At 40.5% G+C, this 16,631-nt stretch overlaps 2 protein-coding genes across 2 annotated transcripts; both read left to right on the forward strand.

Annotated features, from left to right (window-relative positions):
• Window positions 1-8,317: 8,317 nt before the first annotated feature.
• On the forward strand, window positions 8,318-8,682 carry LOC123652947 (small integral membrane protein 15-like). Its single transcript, XM_045586598.1, has one exon. The coding sequence runs from the start codon at window positions 8,465-8,467 to the stop codon at window positions 8,672-8,674; it is 210 nt and encodes a 69-aa protein (XP_045442554.1). The 5' UTR covers window positions 8,318-8,464; the 3' UTR covers window positions 8,675-8,682.
• A 1,580-nt stretch (window positions 8,683-10,262) lies between these two features.
• LOC118726719 (general transcription factor II-I repeat domain-containing protein 2-like) lies at window positions 10,263-16,279 on the forward strand. The gene is made up of 7 exons (XM_045586596.1): window positions 10,263-10,299; window positions 12,035-12,114; window positions 12,834-12,883; window positions 13,199-13,298; window positions 13,408-13,475; window positions 13,950-14,031; window positions 14,375-16,279. Coding segments are annotated over exons 3-7 (2,094 nt in total). The 5' UTR covers window positions 10,263-10,299; window positions 12,035-12,114; window positions 12,834-12,881; the 3' UTR covers window positions 16,217-16,279.
• The last annotated feature ends 352 nt before the right edge of the window (window positions 16,280-16,631 follow it).

The raw sequence follows: 16,631 nt of genomic DNA on the forward strand, positions 1-16,631 counted from the left end.
ACTCCTGCCCTATGTCCCTCGGGGGTGCTGCTTCCTGGAACTGGCCATTGCCCTGCCCCCTGCCCTGGGCAAGCATGATGAGGCATTTTCACTCATCTGGGATGAGTCACACTCTAGGACCGTGTCCATCTTGCCCTGTTCTATGTAACTTTTTAGCACCTGCCAAATTCTTCAAATTCTTTAAAAAAAATATATATTTTATTGATTTTTTTTTCTTTTCTTTTTTTCAGAAAGAGAGAGGGATAGAGAGTTAGAAACATTGATGAGAAAGAATCATTGATCAGCTGCCTCTTGCACATCCCTACTGGGGATGTGCCCGCAACCAAAGTACATGCCCTTGATCAGAATCAAACCCGGGACCTTCCAGTCCACAGGTGGACGCTCTATTCACTGAGCCAAACCGGTTTCGGTGTGCACCTGCCAAATTCTTTAGTAAAGGCCCAGGCATAGAGGTGACCACCACTCAAGATGTGCCTCGTATGAAGTTCCCTTAATGAACTCTTGATGTAATACTGGAGTTGTCAGCCTCCTTCTTCATTAAGTCTCTTGGCCCCTGGGAGATTTTCTCAACACCTGCCTCTGAGAATCTGCTCCTGTAGGATTTTCTGTGGACGATATTGGAGAACATGATCTGGACTACGCAATACTTGGCTCTACAGAGGCTGTGCCGTGTGTGTGTGTGTGTGTGTGTGTGTGTGTGTGTGTGTGTGTGTGTGTTTGTTGTTTTTATAGTCTGAGAGGTGAAGGCTCTGTGTGTGTGTTTTATATCCTCATCTGAGGATATTTTTTCCATTGGGAGGGAGGAGGCAGGCATGAGGGGAGAAATTTCAACATGAGAGAGAGACATCAATTGGTTGCCTCTAGGGGGATCAAACCTGCAACTTAGGTACATGCCCTTGACTGGGAATCAAACCCGCACTCTTCAGGGCCAGTGCTATATCCAGGAGGAGGCTGTGCAGTTTTGAAAGGTGCTGATATGGATCTTGGCAGAGACCTCCATTAATTATTCCTTAATTGCTGCAAATCACAACTGCAAATCAACGGTTTTCAAAAGAATCCCAACCATCCACCAATCCGGCTGGAAAATTGTGTCCTCCCAACTTTCATTCTGAGTGACTGTTTCATTAGAGCTAGAGCTATTAATTTAAAGAGCCTTCTGAAAGGTGCTCAACTGTAGCATTTTCCTGACATATCAGAAAAATTTCTCCAGGAGGAGAAAACTCCGGCCTGTGATGCCTTCTCGGTGTACCTGGCACTACCTGAATGATAAAGAGAAGGTAGATTGCATGCTAACAATCCGTCTTTATTAACTATGTGATTCAGGCTTTTGCGTTTAAGTATTTCCCCTCTCTGTTTGCAGGAATTCTAGGTCAGGTTATCGTTCACTATTCCAGAGACACTATAAAATAACCATCATTATATTTTTAGTTGTAGGTAATATATAGGAGAGCCATTGCAACATTCTAAGCATGGTAACTGGTGTTCCTGGGAGTATCCAGGACAACGGTCACTTCTGGAACTGTCTAAGACCTTACGGTATCAAACACACATCTGAATGAAAAATATATCAGACCGGAGTCAGTGGATGGTTGGGATTCTTTTGTCCATGAGTAATATACTTTGCTTTGAATCAAAGGCTGTGAATTACAAGTTTTATATATCTATATCCTTACTGTGCTATTTCTATACCATAGTTGCTGTTATCCTCCATGTAGTATTTCTAAAAATGCCCATATTACTTTTGGCATCGTTAAAGCATAAACTGCCCCACACTGAACTCACCACCATTTCTTCTGTTTAAGTACAGTGAGTTGACCTGGCCAGCATGGCTCAGTGGTTGAGCATTGACCTATGAACCAAGAAGTCATGATTCAATTCCCTCCCAGTCATGGCACATGCTTGGATTGCAGGCTCAATCCCAGGCGTAGGGGATGCAGGAGGCAGCTGATCAATGATTCTCTCTCATCACTGATGTTTCTCTCTCTCTCTCTCTCTCTCTCTCTCTCTCTCTCTCTCTCTCTCTCTCTCCCTTCCTCTTTGAAATTAATAAAAACATATTTAAAAAAAAGACAATGAAAAAAAAAAGACAATGAGTTGTACAAACCAAAGTTACAGAGCAGGGTTGATACCTCTTGAATTTCATGTGTGAACTACTGAATGGCTTGCAAACCATCCCCAAGGTCTGACTAGAGGGTTTTATTCTTTCTAAAGTCGCAAGCAGAATTTCTTCTACTACTAAGTTTTCCTAAAATGGTTTGAGAATCTCTACGTTCATCACTTTCAAGGTTTCTGAGGTGTTCTCCGGTCCTTGGGCAAGTCCCGTCTCTTCTATGCTATCTGTGGTTTCAGAAGACTTGTCCCAGATTAATTGCGTTGCTCAAGGAGGTGGTGTAATCCAAATGATCTACTTTGTGGTCCAGAAGGCCTGAAAAATATATTTCAGGCCCTGTTTTTGTGAGTTTCTCCCCTTATTCATACTTTTTATTGCATCTGTGAATCCCTTGAAATTGGATACAAATTTCCCGTAGATGATATTTCTCTGGAGAGTTTTCAACTTTTATCAGGTTCTTCAGGAAAGGATGCATCCAAAAGGCTAAGAGCAACCAGTCCTATCTATTTCCTTAATCTACTATAACTCGATACAACCTGCTCTTGTTTGTATTTCCAACCAGTGAGTATGAATTGGTTTTACCAAGATCTTAATCTTAACCGTCCCTCCCAGTCTGTGCCTCTTTTTTTCCTATAGTTTTTCCCCCCACTTTGCTGCTATCACTAACCTTCTTTAGGACCCATGGCGATAATAAGCAGTATTTAGTAATAATAAGCAGCAACAAAAGCAAAGAAAAAAAAACAAAACATGAAAATATCCGCAGTACAATTTCCTGAGATGTTAACAACACAACTGACTCATACTCCGGCTTCTCTCTTTTGTTGGTCGCCTGAGAGATGAATGACTGATCCTATAGGTATCAGCATAAAAGGGTTGTTGGGCCAAGACCTGAGGTTTAGTCTGACAACCAAGACATTGTTTCCATGAACAACTTGGTCAGGGCCTGAATTGCTCGAGATGGGAGACATTTGAGAACCAAGGTTTGACTGTACTTCACCCCCTTTTCTGAATTAGAAGCTACGCATTGTATTTCTTTTGTGTGTTTAACTTTATATTTTTTGATCACAAAGCTCTAAATTTTCTTTTTTTGTTGTTATTTTTTTGTTGTTGTTAGTCCTCACCTGTGGATATTTTTCCATTGATTTTTAGGGAGAGTGGAAGAGAGAGGGAAAGACATAGAGAAACATCAATGTGAGACAAAAATCAATTGATTGCCTCCTGCAGGAGCCCCGACTAGGGAAAAGCCTGCAGCTAGGGTACGTGCCCTTGACCAGAATCAAACCCAGAATCCTTTGGTTCGAAAGCCGACACTCTATCCACTGAGCCAAACCAGCTAGGGCTATAAATTTTCTTTAAAATCTTAAAAATAGTTATGATTGTTTCCTTATAGTGGCTAATCAAATCCCTTAAATAAAAATTTATTAACAACATATTTATATATTTTTGTACTCTTGACATCCCATGCCTTCCTTCTGAGATACTCTCTCTTCTCAAGGAAGTACATATCTTTCAGTAGTTCTTTAGTTGAGGACTTCAAGTGATTATATATATATATATATATATTTATATATATATATATATATATTCCCTTTTCTCATTTTTGAAATTATAAAGATCAGCAAACTGTAAAGAACATCAAACAATAAAGGGAATTAAAATCTAATTTTCAGCAATACAGGAGACAGATAAATGCTTTCAACTCAAAACTATGTGCACCTGTGGCCAAAGGCAGCAGCAGCACAGAAAGCTCTTCAGGAAGAGCTCCGTGGAAGAGGAGTAGTCACAGGGTCTATGAGTGGCAGAACATGAAGCAACCCATTTGTAAGTGAGGAGAAGACACTGGCTGGGTCCCTTGGCAGTGCTCAGTGAAGGGACCAAGCCCTCTTGCTTGAACTTACATGGGTTGGGGGAGGCACGCATATTTAAAAACATCGTATTTGAAGGATAGGGCCCACCTTTCTTTCTTTCTTTCTTTCTTTCTTTCTTTCTTTCTTTCTTTCTTTCTTTAAAAAAATATGTTTTATTGATTTTTTACAGAGAGGAACAGAGAGAGATAGAGAGCTAGAAATGTTGATGAGAGAGAAACATTGACCAGCTGCCTCTTGCACACCCCCTATCAGGGATGTGCCCGCAACCAATGTACATGCCCTTGACCAGAATTGAACCTGGGACCCTTCAGTCTGCAGACAGATGCTCTACCACTGAGTCAAACCAGTTCCAGCAGGGCCCATCTTTCTACAAACAGGAAAGAGAACCCTTGAGCTGCACACCATAGGCGGCTATTCTTGTCCCTCCATTACCCAGTCTCAACAGGAAATTTCTGCAAATAACTGATAGAGAAAAATTTAACTCACTCAAACATAAGTTAAAAAAGCAACTAATAGAATATTTAACTAGAGATAGTTTATACTTTTAAACATAAAAATAGGATGAATGATTTTTATAGAAAACACTAATCAGAAATATATTTCCACGAATTGAAGCAGAACATATACCCAAAGATACCACTTAAAAGTATGAAGCAATTGATACTAAAAACACTGTAAAGTAGAAAATGCAACAATTCAGGGATGGAAATAAGAATTAACAGAACTCAGAAAAGAAATAGAAGTAAAAGAAAAATCACAACAGGAATGAAGACAAAAGAAGTACAACAGAGGAACAGATACTACAGAAAGCACAGTAATCTAGAAGATAAAAATGACATAAGTAAACATGATGAAATAAATTAAGAAAGTGATTAGGAGATAAAGAGCACTAAGAGGTACAGAATACAGGCAACAGCTTGCCAACATACACACAATGGAAGTCCCTGAGGGGGAAACCGTGGCTCTAAGTGCGGCTGTGAAAGATCTGGGTAGGATGCATGCAGCAGCTTTTTTAAGGGCTGCGATAGTAGCAGTAGCAGATGGATTGAGGGAAAAGACCAGAATGCAAACGGGGCAGTACTATTTTCCCCCTCCAGTAATTCCCAAGCTGACTTCAAGGCAGCCGAAAGCCCAGAAGTGTTTATCAGCATGGACAGAGGGGGCTTCTGGGAAACTCTCAGGTCTGGCTTAAAAAGTGGGAACGACATAGAGTGGGAACCTACAACTCTGAAGGCATGCCATCCTCTACAATCAGAAGAGGTGTAGTCCCAAGAAAATGGGGAAAACCCCAATTGTTTTTTTTCTCTCTCTCTGTGTCCTCTTACCACTTGAATTCAGATGAGGGCACAGTTGCAGTAAGTAAAGAGCAGAGTAGGATAAGTTAAACCCCTACTTTGAGGATCAAAAAGGGAGAAGCCAGGAAACAGGGAAGCACTGGAGATATCAGAGAGATGGAGCTCAGGAAAGCAAGCCCAAAATGTTGTTTATGAGCTCCTGAGCTCGCTCCTAAATTGCACATGTAAAGATCGTATCAAAACAGACTACAAGCCAAAACCGGTTTGGCTCAGTGGATAGAGCGTCGGTCTGTGGACTGAAGGGTCCCAGGTTCGATTCTGGTCAAGGGCATGTACATTGGTTGCGGGCACATCCCCAGTAGGGGGTGTGCAGGAGGCAGCTAGTCGATGTTTCTCTCTCATGGATGTTTCTAACTGTCTATCCCTCTCCCTTCCTCTCTGTAAAAACTCAATAAAATATATTACCCCCCCTCCCCCAACACACACACACACACACACACACACACACACACACACAAAACAAAACAAAACAAAACAACAAAAAAACCAGACTTCCGAAGACTTTGAAACTGGAATTGAGACAAGCCACCACCCAGGTTCCAGACTTCCCACTGGGAAGGCCTGGAAAACAAAACTGGCACTAAAACCACCACCACAGATGACTGGTAGAAATTTGCTACCTAAACCCAACTAGCCCAACAGCCTGATAAAAAATAAATATCAGCATTGTCTAACAAGATTCTCATACTGCTACATTCAAAATACCCAAATATAACCCAACATCCTTGTGCAGTGGCCACCTGTGCCTGAGAAGCACCCTCATTTAGTGATTTCCATAGAAGGGGACAAAAGGCATAATGATTGCCATTTGGACACACAGCTGCACTAAACATTAGTTGGACAACCATGCCATACACTTTCACCCCTCTAAGCCTTTATATGGTCTAGTCCAGTGGTTCTCAACCTTTCTAATGCCTCGACCCTTTAATACAGTTCCTCATGTTGTAAGGAACTGTATTAAAGGGTCGAGGCATTAGAAAGGTTGAGAACCACTGGACTAGTCCTTTTTCCTGGAGTGAAAAATGTCCTTTACTCTTCCCTGCCTAGAAAACCCGTACATGTTCTTTAAACCCAGCACAAAGACTAAGCAGCTCCCTCCCTTCCCAGTCCTCACTGCCCTCACTGCCCAACAACCTCGATTCAAACATTTAAGATGCTGTTTGACACTGCTTGTCTATGCATTTGTCTCCTCAGACAGGCAGCAAGCTCCCAAGGGATGGATTCAGAAGATTCTCATTGCGGCATTCCCACTATGAAACACATTCATTCATGCATTCAGTCAGTCACTCAGCAAATATTCATTAAATGTCCACTGTGTATCAGTCCCTGTACTCGCCACTGGGATGCACATGTGAACAAGCCAGACAGGCCTCTGATCTTTCTCAGACATTAAGGTTTCCACATACACAAAGCAGGGGATATAAACTACCCCTCTATAATAACTCCAAGAAGCACTTCAAACTTCCTTTGTCAAAAGCAGGTTTATCATATTCCCCAGTCCTCCCACTCCTTATAAGTCCCGCATCTCAGTGAATGACGCCATCCTATAGCTGCTTGCCCGAGCCAAGAACCAGGCATCATACTGGATCAAGCTTTCTGCCTCTCCCTCTCTCACATTCTTCTCTATCAACACGAGCTGAAAATGGAGTCTTCCACTTCCTTAGCATCTATTTTACTCTCCTCCCACTCTTTTCCTGCTAACGCTGGCTTGTTGCAGGCCCTTGTAATCTCTCCCTAGCACACCCCATGTGTCTCCTCATGGATCTCCTGTTCCACATCACTCACCTCTTCCTGGTCCCAGCCTCATGAGTTTCCTTGGAATTTACCAGCTCTCTGAAACTCTTGCTGCCTATTTGCCCAGGATGTCTCCCCGCTCCCAATCCTCCTCTGCTCCCTTTGCCTATCAAATTTCAAGACTCAGTTCAAGTTCTTTCCCTGAGAAGCCTCTTCTGTTTCCTCAGAGAAACCCACCCCTCCTTGCTTTGGGCCCCACAACACCCTGTACAGAATTTTTTCTTTATAGTAACATACCGGTGCATTTATTTTTTTTATATTTATCTCCACACTAGACTAGAAACACCTTAAGAGCAAAATCTCTGTTTATATCACTTGTTACCTCATTACCCGGTGTTCAATAAACACTTTTAAAAAATTGATTTTAGCTGAAACAGGTTTGGCTCAGTGGATAGAGCTTCGGCCTGAGGACCGAAGGGTCCCCGGTTCGATTCCGGTCGGGGGCATGTACTTTGGTTGCGGGCACATTCCCAGTAGGGGGTGTGCAAGAGGCAGCTGATCAATGATTCTCTCTCTTGATGTTTCTAACTCTCTATCCCTCTCTCTCCTCTCTGTGAAAAATCAATAAAATATATTTTTTAAAAATTTGATTTTAGAGAGGAAGGGAATTCATTCACTTTTTAAATGAATTCAGTCCTATTTAAAAATAATTTTTATTTTTCAATTACAATTGACATGTAATATATTAGTTTCAGTTACACAACATATTGATTAGATATTAATATAACTTATAAGGTAGTCACCCTGCTGAGCCTAGTACCTACTTGACACCATATATAATTATTACCCATGTTATTGACTATATTAGCCATACTGTACCTTACATCCCTGTGACTGTTTTATAACTGGCAATTTGCACATCTTAATCCTTTCCCTATTATCACTCATCCCCCCAACCTCCTCCCATCTGGCAACCATCAGAATGTTCTTTATCTATGAGTTTGTTTCTGTTTTGTTTATTTATTTAATAGATTTTTATTGGTGATAGTATTACAGATATCTTCCATTCCCCCTCTCCACTAAGCCTCTATCCACCCCCCTAGATCTTCACTTCCCTATAGCCCATGTCCATGGGCTATGCATATACAATAAGTACAAAAGTTCTTTGGTTTCTTCCTCCTTCTGGCCTGGCGTATATAGAATTTATATACCTCATTGGCTACGATACTGCCACTGCGCAAAGCTAGAATTTAAACCTTCTCTCAGTAGTAGAGCTAAAGAAGACGATAACCAACCAGTGGTCATCCATCTGAAATTGTAATTGGCTCACTAATCCAGGACAAAGTTAGAGATCAGAACTCAAGCATAATTCTCCTTTCCCTCACACTGCTACAGAGATGTTTGACATAAAGGCTTGGGCTGAGTATGTTGTGCAATGGGCTGCAAAGGATCCATACGGCTTCCTTACAATAGTTATTTTGGCCCTTACTCCATTGTTTCTAGCAAGTGCTGTACTGTCCTGGAAACTGGCCAAGATGATTGAGGCCAGGGAAAAGGAGCAAAAGAAAAAACAAAAACGCCAAGAAAATATTGCAAAAGCTAAATGACTGAAAAAGGATTGAAGGAATGAACAGGCTCTGCAACCTGAGGAAACTCATTAGGGAAATGATGCAGCTTTGAAGGACCCTGTAAGGTTTATTTTCTGGATTTATGATAATATTTAATAAACGAAGCCGGAGCATATGGAAGAATCATGTTAGTTCTGACCGCTACTGTAGCAACTTTTAGGCTTCTGTGTAGAAGTCTGTTGACATTCATTATGCCAAAAATGCTTTATAACCTACAGTATTTAGTCATTTGCCATTTTGCGGCTTTCTACCTCCTGTGGAGAAAAAATGACTTTAGGTTATGAACTCTTCAAATACAGGCTAAAAAAGTGTTCTGTACTGAACAAAGGAAACTAAGAATGTAAAAATGAGAGCTTTCCTGAGGTGAAAAATACGTTTTGGCTTAAAAAGAGATACCGCATATTAATAAAATCTTTTGTCATTATTGCTTATATCTTAGCATCATTTCTGGCTTTCTCAAACCAAAATATTATTAATCAGTGAGTACTTCATTTTCTACATTTTCCTCATCCTAGCCTTTGAGAGACTGGTAATTATCAGACCTTCTGCCTTTTTAAAAATCTAATTTTATGAAAAATTCATCTTGATTGTATAAAGTACCACCTACTAACAATTTTGTACGTATGAACTTAGATGACTTGTTGACTAGAGTAACACTGTGATTTCCTTTACAGTGTGATTTAAAGCTTGCAGTAAAAATGCCAACCCCTGAAGTACGTTGGAACCAGTTTATTCTTGTGCTAAGAAGAAATGTGAAGTAGTTAAAATGTCTTATATGATAATTTGCTGATTATATGAATACCACTTTTAACTTTTCCAATTTTTGAACTCATGTAGTGATGTTCTATAATTTTTTGATCAAACAAGTTCACAGTGAAAACATTTCAATTTTGTTTTCAAGGAACTCCTAAAAAAAAAGAAAAAGTTCTTTGGTCTGTCTCTTCTCGTCCTCCCAGACCCACACACAAGCTGAGGGCTGCCGACGCCATCTCGCAGGGTGGGCTGCGCAGACCTTTGGCGCCAGGCCCGCGCCTACGAACGGGACTTGTAAGGCTTGGAAGAGGAGGGGGCGCGCTACCGGGGAAACCACGCGTGCGCGTCGGCCGCGGCGGCGGAGGGGTGGGGTCCGCTGGGCGTGCGCGTGCTCGGCGGGAGCCCGGCTGTACCTGGAGGAGGTGGATGGAGTCGGGTTGAAGAGCGCCTGCGCGCGAGGGGTACGGCGCCGGGAGAGGGGCTCCCGAGCACGCGCGCGGCGACGAGACTTTGGGAACTCTCGCGAGATCTTTTGGTGCTATCTCTCTCCTGTTCTGCACCACAGAAGCTGTTCATCTCCCCCCACCTTCTCGCTCCCCTAAGTGCGGGCTACCACCCGTGGAGGATTCTGTGGACATGGACGTGAGTTCTCTGAGGCCCTTTTTCGATAACTATCGGGGGCCGGAGGGAGGCCCTGCTGGGCCTAGTGGCTGTGAGTGGGGGGCGGGAGGGGGCGGGGCGGGTGTGCGCCGAGGCCGGGCTGTGGAAGGGGGCGAGGCAGGCTTGAGGCCTGAGGGAGTGGGAAGCTAATGGCAGGGCCTGGCCGCCTCAGGGGTGGAGAACCAGGAGCGGTGAGCACTCTGGGATGGGAAGGAGTGGTGGCCTGCAGCTTGGGGGTGAGCGGTCCGAGACCCAAAGTCTGGGGCTCCTTGGAACCGACTTGCTGAGGGCTCAGCATTGCTGGGTAAACTCGAGAGCTCCAGAGGTGTGTGAGGGCGCAGGCTTTTGATTCTCTGCCAGTGTCTTTGGTGCAGGAGGTTGTGTGGGCTCTTGGTGTGAGGCGTAGGCCTTCTTTCAGGAGGAGAGGATGGATGGAGGCTGGCCTTGCCCTCCGGGCCTCAGGAATTCTAGAGCAGCGTTTTTCAACCGCTGTTCCGCGGCACACTGCCTGGTGTGCCGTAGGTGCAGACAAGACAAGAATTTTACAATTTTTCACTATTTTGTTTACTTAATATTTCATAATAAAGTAATTATAAAATACTTTCTTTGTGTTTATTTGATTCCTATTCAAGAGAATTACTTTATATATAGTCAATATAGGCACAGAGTTAAATTTTTTAACATTTTCTAATGGTGGTGTGCCTCGTGATTTTTTTCATGAAACAAGTGTGCCTTTGCCCAAAAAAAGGTTGAAAAACACTGTTAGAGCCCAGACGGCCCCAGCCCCTCGGCGGGTTCCAGGGGGAGGGGAGGCGCAGGCGCTGGGATCACGAGGTTGGGGGAAGGAAGGGTGTGGGGGCTATATCCGGGGCTCACTGGTGTCTTGTCACCCCCCGAGCCCGGGATCCTGGGGCTTCAATGGGGCTGTTGGGCGGGAAATGGTAGATGAAATGGTTGGTAGCCCGGAGATGGTGGAGGCAGCCAGAGGTGGGGATTGCCCACTGGGCAGGTGAAGATAGTGATGCTCAGAACCCAAGTGACCTAAGGAAGGTTGCACTTGCAGATAAATAAGATCCAAACCACGATTCTTGACTCTAGAGCTGGCGCATTATAAATGACATTTCTTTATAATGTGCGGCATTGTGCCAACAGCTTTTTATTTATTTATTTTTTTTAAGATGAGAAATATGCTCAGGTTCAATTTGGGTCAAGAAGACTCGGTACTATTACTATACTATATACCAAGGTTTTGAGATTGCTCCTCTTCCCGGAACACAGTACATAGCATACTAAGGGGAGAGCAGGCTTGGTTTTCAGTAAACTTGTTGAAGCCCTTTCTTTGTGTCAGTCAGGCTTTAAGTAACAGCAAATTCTGCCCCAAGTTTATTCTGCCCCGGATTTTTGTTAATTGAGCATTAACATTTAAACATCTCTGTACTAGTAACTATTAGAGTGCAATTAAATGGAATCATTTAAATTAATTAAAATTTTACTCTGATGGTACTTAAAACAATCTGCTTATCAGTGAAATAGCTAGTATGCACTGTACATTAGTGCTTTTATTTCTAGCCATTTTGAATAGTTGGGTTTCTGATCAATTGATATCAAGATATTTTTTGCTGACCCTTTTCATTGGAAATATTCCCTAGGATATGTCAACATATTGTTAAAGTAACAGAAATGATGTACATTAAATATGTCAGAAATTATGTTTAAGGCAAGAATAGACATATCCTAGGGATAGTATAATAAAAGCCTGGATGGATGTTATTTGTAGGCATTTGTGTTCAAGAAATCTAGGAAGAGAGGCCTCCTGGTAGAATAGTGAAAAATCACAAGTTAATTATTTCCTTTTTGGTTACCCACACTGAAGTTTCAGTATTATTTTTTCTCCATGTTATAGTTGCTTTTTTTCTTCATTTACAGGTTGTGAACTAAAGGCCGACAAAGATTATCACTTTAAAGTGGATAATGATGGAAGTGAGCTCCAATTATCTTTACAAACGGTACTTAAACTTTTCAAAATAAACTGCTAAACCTTTCTCGATTTCAGCCTCAGTTTCTATTCATGTGGCTTACTATTTAATTTTTATTATAATAGTATTTTTATAACTGAGTATTGTATATACTGATTTCCTGTATACCTGTGATACAAAACTTGGCCTTTTTTTCACTCCTTTGGTAATCATATAAAAGTCTGCTGTTCTGCTTTTCATATTCATATACTTAAGTTGCCTTATAAAGTCCTTTAGGGTAGTGGTAAATCTTCTTTGTCTCCTGCAGAGACTAGCCCATAGCTTGCTGTTCAACTTGTAGGTGGCCAATAAATGTTAGATAATCATACTGTAGATAGGTGATGACATGTACAACTATAGGGTGTCTCCCCAAAATGTATACTCACACTTTAAATATTATAAAGGTGGTGCTTATTAAAATGCATTTCATTTTCAAAATTGAGCTGTCAGCTGTTAAAGTGTGTATGCAGTTTTGGGGGCACCCTGAATGTCATCAAATGCATTTTTATGCATTTGTTCAAATTTATTGAATATGAGAAATTGTCAAAGTCCCATAAACTTGAAGACAACATTGTGCACAAATTAGTTTTCCCATCAGTGGTAACAGTGAAGTTTATAAGTAACTTTTTTTTTTTTTTTAAACATAAGAACTCTTGGGGGGATTGCATTATACAGAAACTTAAGTTGAAGTGCTGTTTTTCTGTTCACAGGTCAGGTTAGGGGCTGGTGCAAAGGATGCAAAGTGGACAGCACTTGGTATGTTATTTTTATTATTTTACGTAGCTACTTGTCCCATCTGGACTACTGTCTTTATAGTAGATTCAAAGGGGAATCTAGTAGTTATATTACTAATTTGTAACTGGAAACATCTGTTACTTTGCATATAAAACCTAGTAATGAGTATTAGGCCCCCCAGTTTCTTTTTGTAAAATAGTTTGTTTGCTTTTTGCCTTGTTTAAGTAGTAGAATCTGTTTTTAAATACTGATTACTGTATATTAATGCCCTTTTTTCCCTGAGTTCTTGCTTCTGGGTTGAATTTTAGTAGTGGCTAATAAATTTATTTTAGCTGTGGAGGAAGATGCAGTCGGAAGATGACGAGGAGGAGGAGGATGTGAAACCCTTAAATATGTCTGGAAGGCGTTCTGCCCCTGGAGATGGTAGCAAGGTTCCGCAGGTACAGATGTGATTTATTACAGGTATCTTTTTCTGGTTTTTGGTTTGAGCATTTGCTCATGAGGTTTTTTTTTTTTTTTTTTTTTTTTTAATTGTTTTTCTTTTTAAAGAAAAAAGTAAAACTTGCTGCTGCTAAAGATATTGAGGACGACGATGATGAGGAGGAGGATGATGAAGAGTAAGTATGGCTCTGGCTGGTTTGGCTCAGTGGATAGAGTGTTGGCCTGTGGACTCACGGGCCCAGATTTGATTCAGGTCAAGGGCATTTATCTTGGTTGTGGGTACATCCCCAGTAGGGGGTGTGCAGGAGGCGGCTGATCGATGTTTCTCTCTCATCGGTGTGTCTGGCTCTCTCCGTCTCCCTTCCTCTCTGTAAAAAATCAATAAAATATATTAAAAAAAAAAAAAAAGACTAAGTATGGATTCAGAAGCTTGATGAGGTTGTATGGGGGAGTTTTAAGAAATTTTTTTTTCTAAAATCTTCCTGTGGAATTGAATAATAGCTTTAAATAAAGAGTAAATGGTCAGTGGTTGTCACTTTGGGTTAAATGAGCCGAGTTTAAGGATACTGTTGGAACTGTGAATGTTTAAAGTGCTGCAGTATCGATACATTGAGAATTTTCAGAACTATTTCCCTGATCTGTTTGACTAGGTACCGCAAGCATGTCGAACTCGAGGCCCGTGGGCCGTATGCAGCCCACAACGAATATTTTTGTGGCCCAGCCAATGCAACGGTATGTAAGAAATATTTTAATAAAAAGTTTATAACTTAATTTTTACAATATCCTGTTATACATAATTATTTATAATGAACTACAACTTTCGCTGCTTATTAGAATCGTGTTGCATTCATTTCCCTTACGTGCCTTAAGCGCAGGCATACTTGGACTGATGTGTTTGGTGTGCGCAAAAGGAAATATTTTGCTTTTAGAGAACACGAAAAATAGGCTTATTTGCGTTACGCTTATTAATTTGTGCAGTTTATTCATTGTCTGGTTAAGTTAATGTTCAAGAAAAATATTAATTTTTATTAAAATGTTCTATTATTTTATGTTAATGATTACTCATTTATTTCAGCCCTATGTATTTAGCATGTCTCTATTGAAATCAAGTGGCAGCAAAAATAAACGAAAAATTGCTGATGAACATCGAAATTTCCAAGAAAAGTGGGAATTGGAGTATTTTTGCTGTGAAGTAAAAAATAAAATAATCTGCTTGATATGTAATGATGCTATTAGCGTACCGAAGTTATACAACATTAACCGTCACTATGAACAACATAAATCAAAATATGATCATTACGAGGGATTAATGAGACAAGAAAAGTTGAAAGAGCTCAAGTTGGGACTGAATAAACAACAGTTCGTGGTTACTAAAGTATCTCAAGAAAGTGAAGCGGCGGTGCATGCAAGCTACGTCTTGTCTGAGTTGATAGCTAAACACTCGAAACCTTTTACTGAAGGTGGTTTCATCAAGGAATGTCTAATTAAAGCTGCAGAAATTATTTGTCCTGGAAATGTGAAGTCTTTTCAAAGAATCTCTCTGTCTCGAAATACAGTGGCAGAAAGAGTTACTGATTTGGCCGACAATTTAAGTATTCAGATCAAAGAAAAATCATCTAGTTTCGAAGCTTTCTCCATCGCCTGTGATGAGAGTACCGATATTGGAGGCGTTGCTCAGTTAGCTGTGTTTCTTCGCGCTTGTGACACAGATTTCAACATTTTTGAGGAATTGTTGGAACTGGTACCGATGCATAACACTAGTACAGGACAAGATATATTTAACTGTGTTTGTAAGCTTCTGCAAAAATACAATCTACCTCTCTCAAAATTAACTTCTGTAGCTACAGATGGAGCTCCTTCAATGACCGGAAACAATGGTTTTGTGGAATTACTGCAAAAACAACAAAGTGAAATTTATGACGGATCCAAGATTCATCATACACATTGCATTATACATCAAGAAGTATTATGCACGAAAGTAATAAACATGGAAAATGTGTTGACATCTATCAAAAAAATTATCAATTTCCTAAAATCTCGAAATTTAAATCAGCGACAGTTCTCTGCTTTCTTAAGTGAATTAGACAGTGAATATTCCAGCTTGTCCTATACTGAGGTACGTTGGCTATCCTGTTCTAAGGTTCTTAAACAATTCTGGGACTTGAAAGAAGAAATATGTCAGTTCTTAATAACTAAAAATCAAGACACAAGCCTGTTTTTTGACACAACATGGTTGCAGGATTTATCCTTCATGGTTGATATAACAAAACACTTACATGATTTAAACTTAAAACTGCAAGGGAGAGATGAGATTATTACAAACATGTGTGACCAAGTCAAAGCATTCAAATGTAAGCTAGTTCTTTGGGAAAAGCAGTTGAAAAATGAAGATTTAACACATTTTCCAACATGCAACATGAACAAATCAAGTTTAGGTGAATCTGCATCGTATCAAAAATACGCAGAAAAAATTTTAAGCCTTAGAACTGAATTTGAAACAAGGTTTGCAGATTTTAAATTTTTAGAGGACAAGTTTTCTTTGTTTTCTTCGGTTTTTTCAATAAATATAGATTTAGTACCTAGTGAAATGCAAATGGAGGTAATTGAGATCCAGTGCGATTCAAATTTGAAGGCAAAATTCAGTGAAGTTGGCGTGCCTGAGTTTTACAAATATTTACCTGCCAGGTTTGAAAATACTCGAAAATTTGCATATGAGATTATTTCCATGTTTGGAAGTACTTATCTGTGTGAGCAGTTATTTACAGTTATGAAAGGAAATAAGTCTCCGGTCAGATCCAGAATTAGTGATGTTCACCTTGGGTCAGTTTTGAAAGTAATCACTGCGAACAAGATTTCCCCTGAAGTAGGGAAGATAGTAGCAGAGAAGAGATGCCAAGTGTCAGGAAGAAAACATTAATTTTATCATTGCTCTTTTTTTTTATACTATACTTTTTGAAATAAACCTACATTTCTATGAAAATTGAAGCTGTGTGTGTGTGTGTGTGTGTGTTTTACAGCCCACATAAACTTAAACCTTGTTTATTTGGCCCATGTTAGCCTTTGAATTTGAGATGCTTGGTCTACACAGCATGCACTCACATATCTTGCTACCACTACAAACTCCATGTATATGAAACTGAACATATCTTTGACTTCAAAATGGGCTTCTGCTGACTGTATTGTTTCTGACAATTGTTCTGGTTCATAAGCTTATACCTTTCTTGCTCCTGCTGCTAGTGTCATCAAGATTTCAAAAACATTTTGTAGGCTAGCAAAAGGCTGTTTTTGCTGCCTTCTGGTTAGCAATAGATACTAGGCTCACTACTGTGTAA

The sequence above is a fragment of the Pipistrellus kuhlii genome, unplaced genomic scaffold (assembly GCF_014108245.1).
Source record: "Pipistrellus kuhlii isolate mPipKuh1 unplaced genomic scaffold, mPipKuh1.p scaffold_m20_p_23, whole genome shotgun sequence".
Classification (NCBI taxonomy): domain Eukaryota; kingdom Metazoa; phylum Chordata; class Mammalia; order Chiroptera; family Vespertilionidae; genus Pipistrellus; species Pipistrellus kuhlii.

Bases quoted from the DNA above. Each gene is read 5' to 3' on its own strand.
- LOC118726719 (XM_045586596.1), top strand. The intron at 13,299-13,407 runs GTACAGATGTGA...TTCTTTTTAAAG, and splicing joins ATGGTAGCAAGGTTCCGCAG to AAAAAAGTAAAACTTGCTGC. The intron at 13,476-13,949 runs GTAAGTATGGCT...CTGTTTGACTAG, and splicing joins GAGGAGGAGGATGATGAAGA to GTACCGCAAGCATGTCGAAC.
- LOC123652947 (XM_045586598.1), top strand. From the start codon at position 8,465: ATGTTTGACATAAAGGCTTGGGCTGAGTATGTTGTGCAATGGGCTGCA.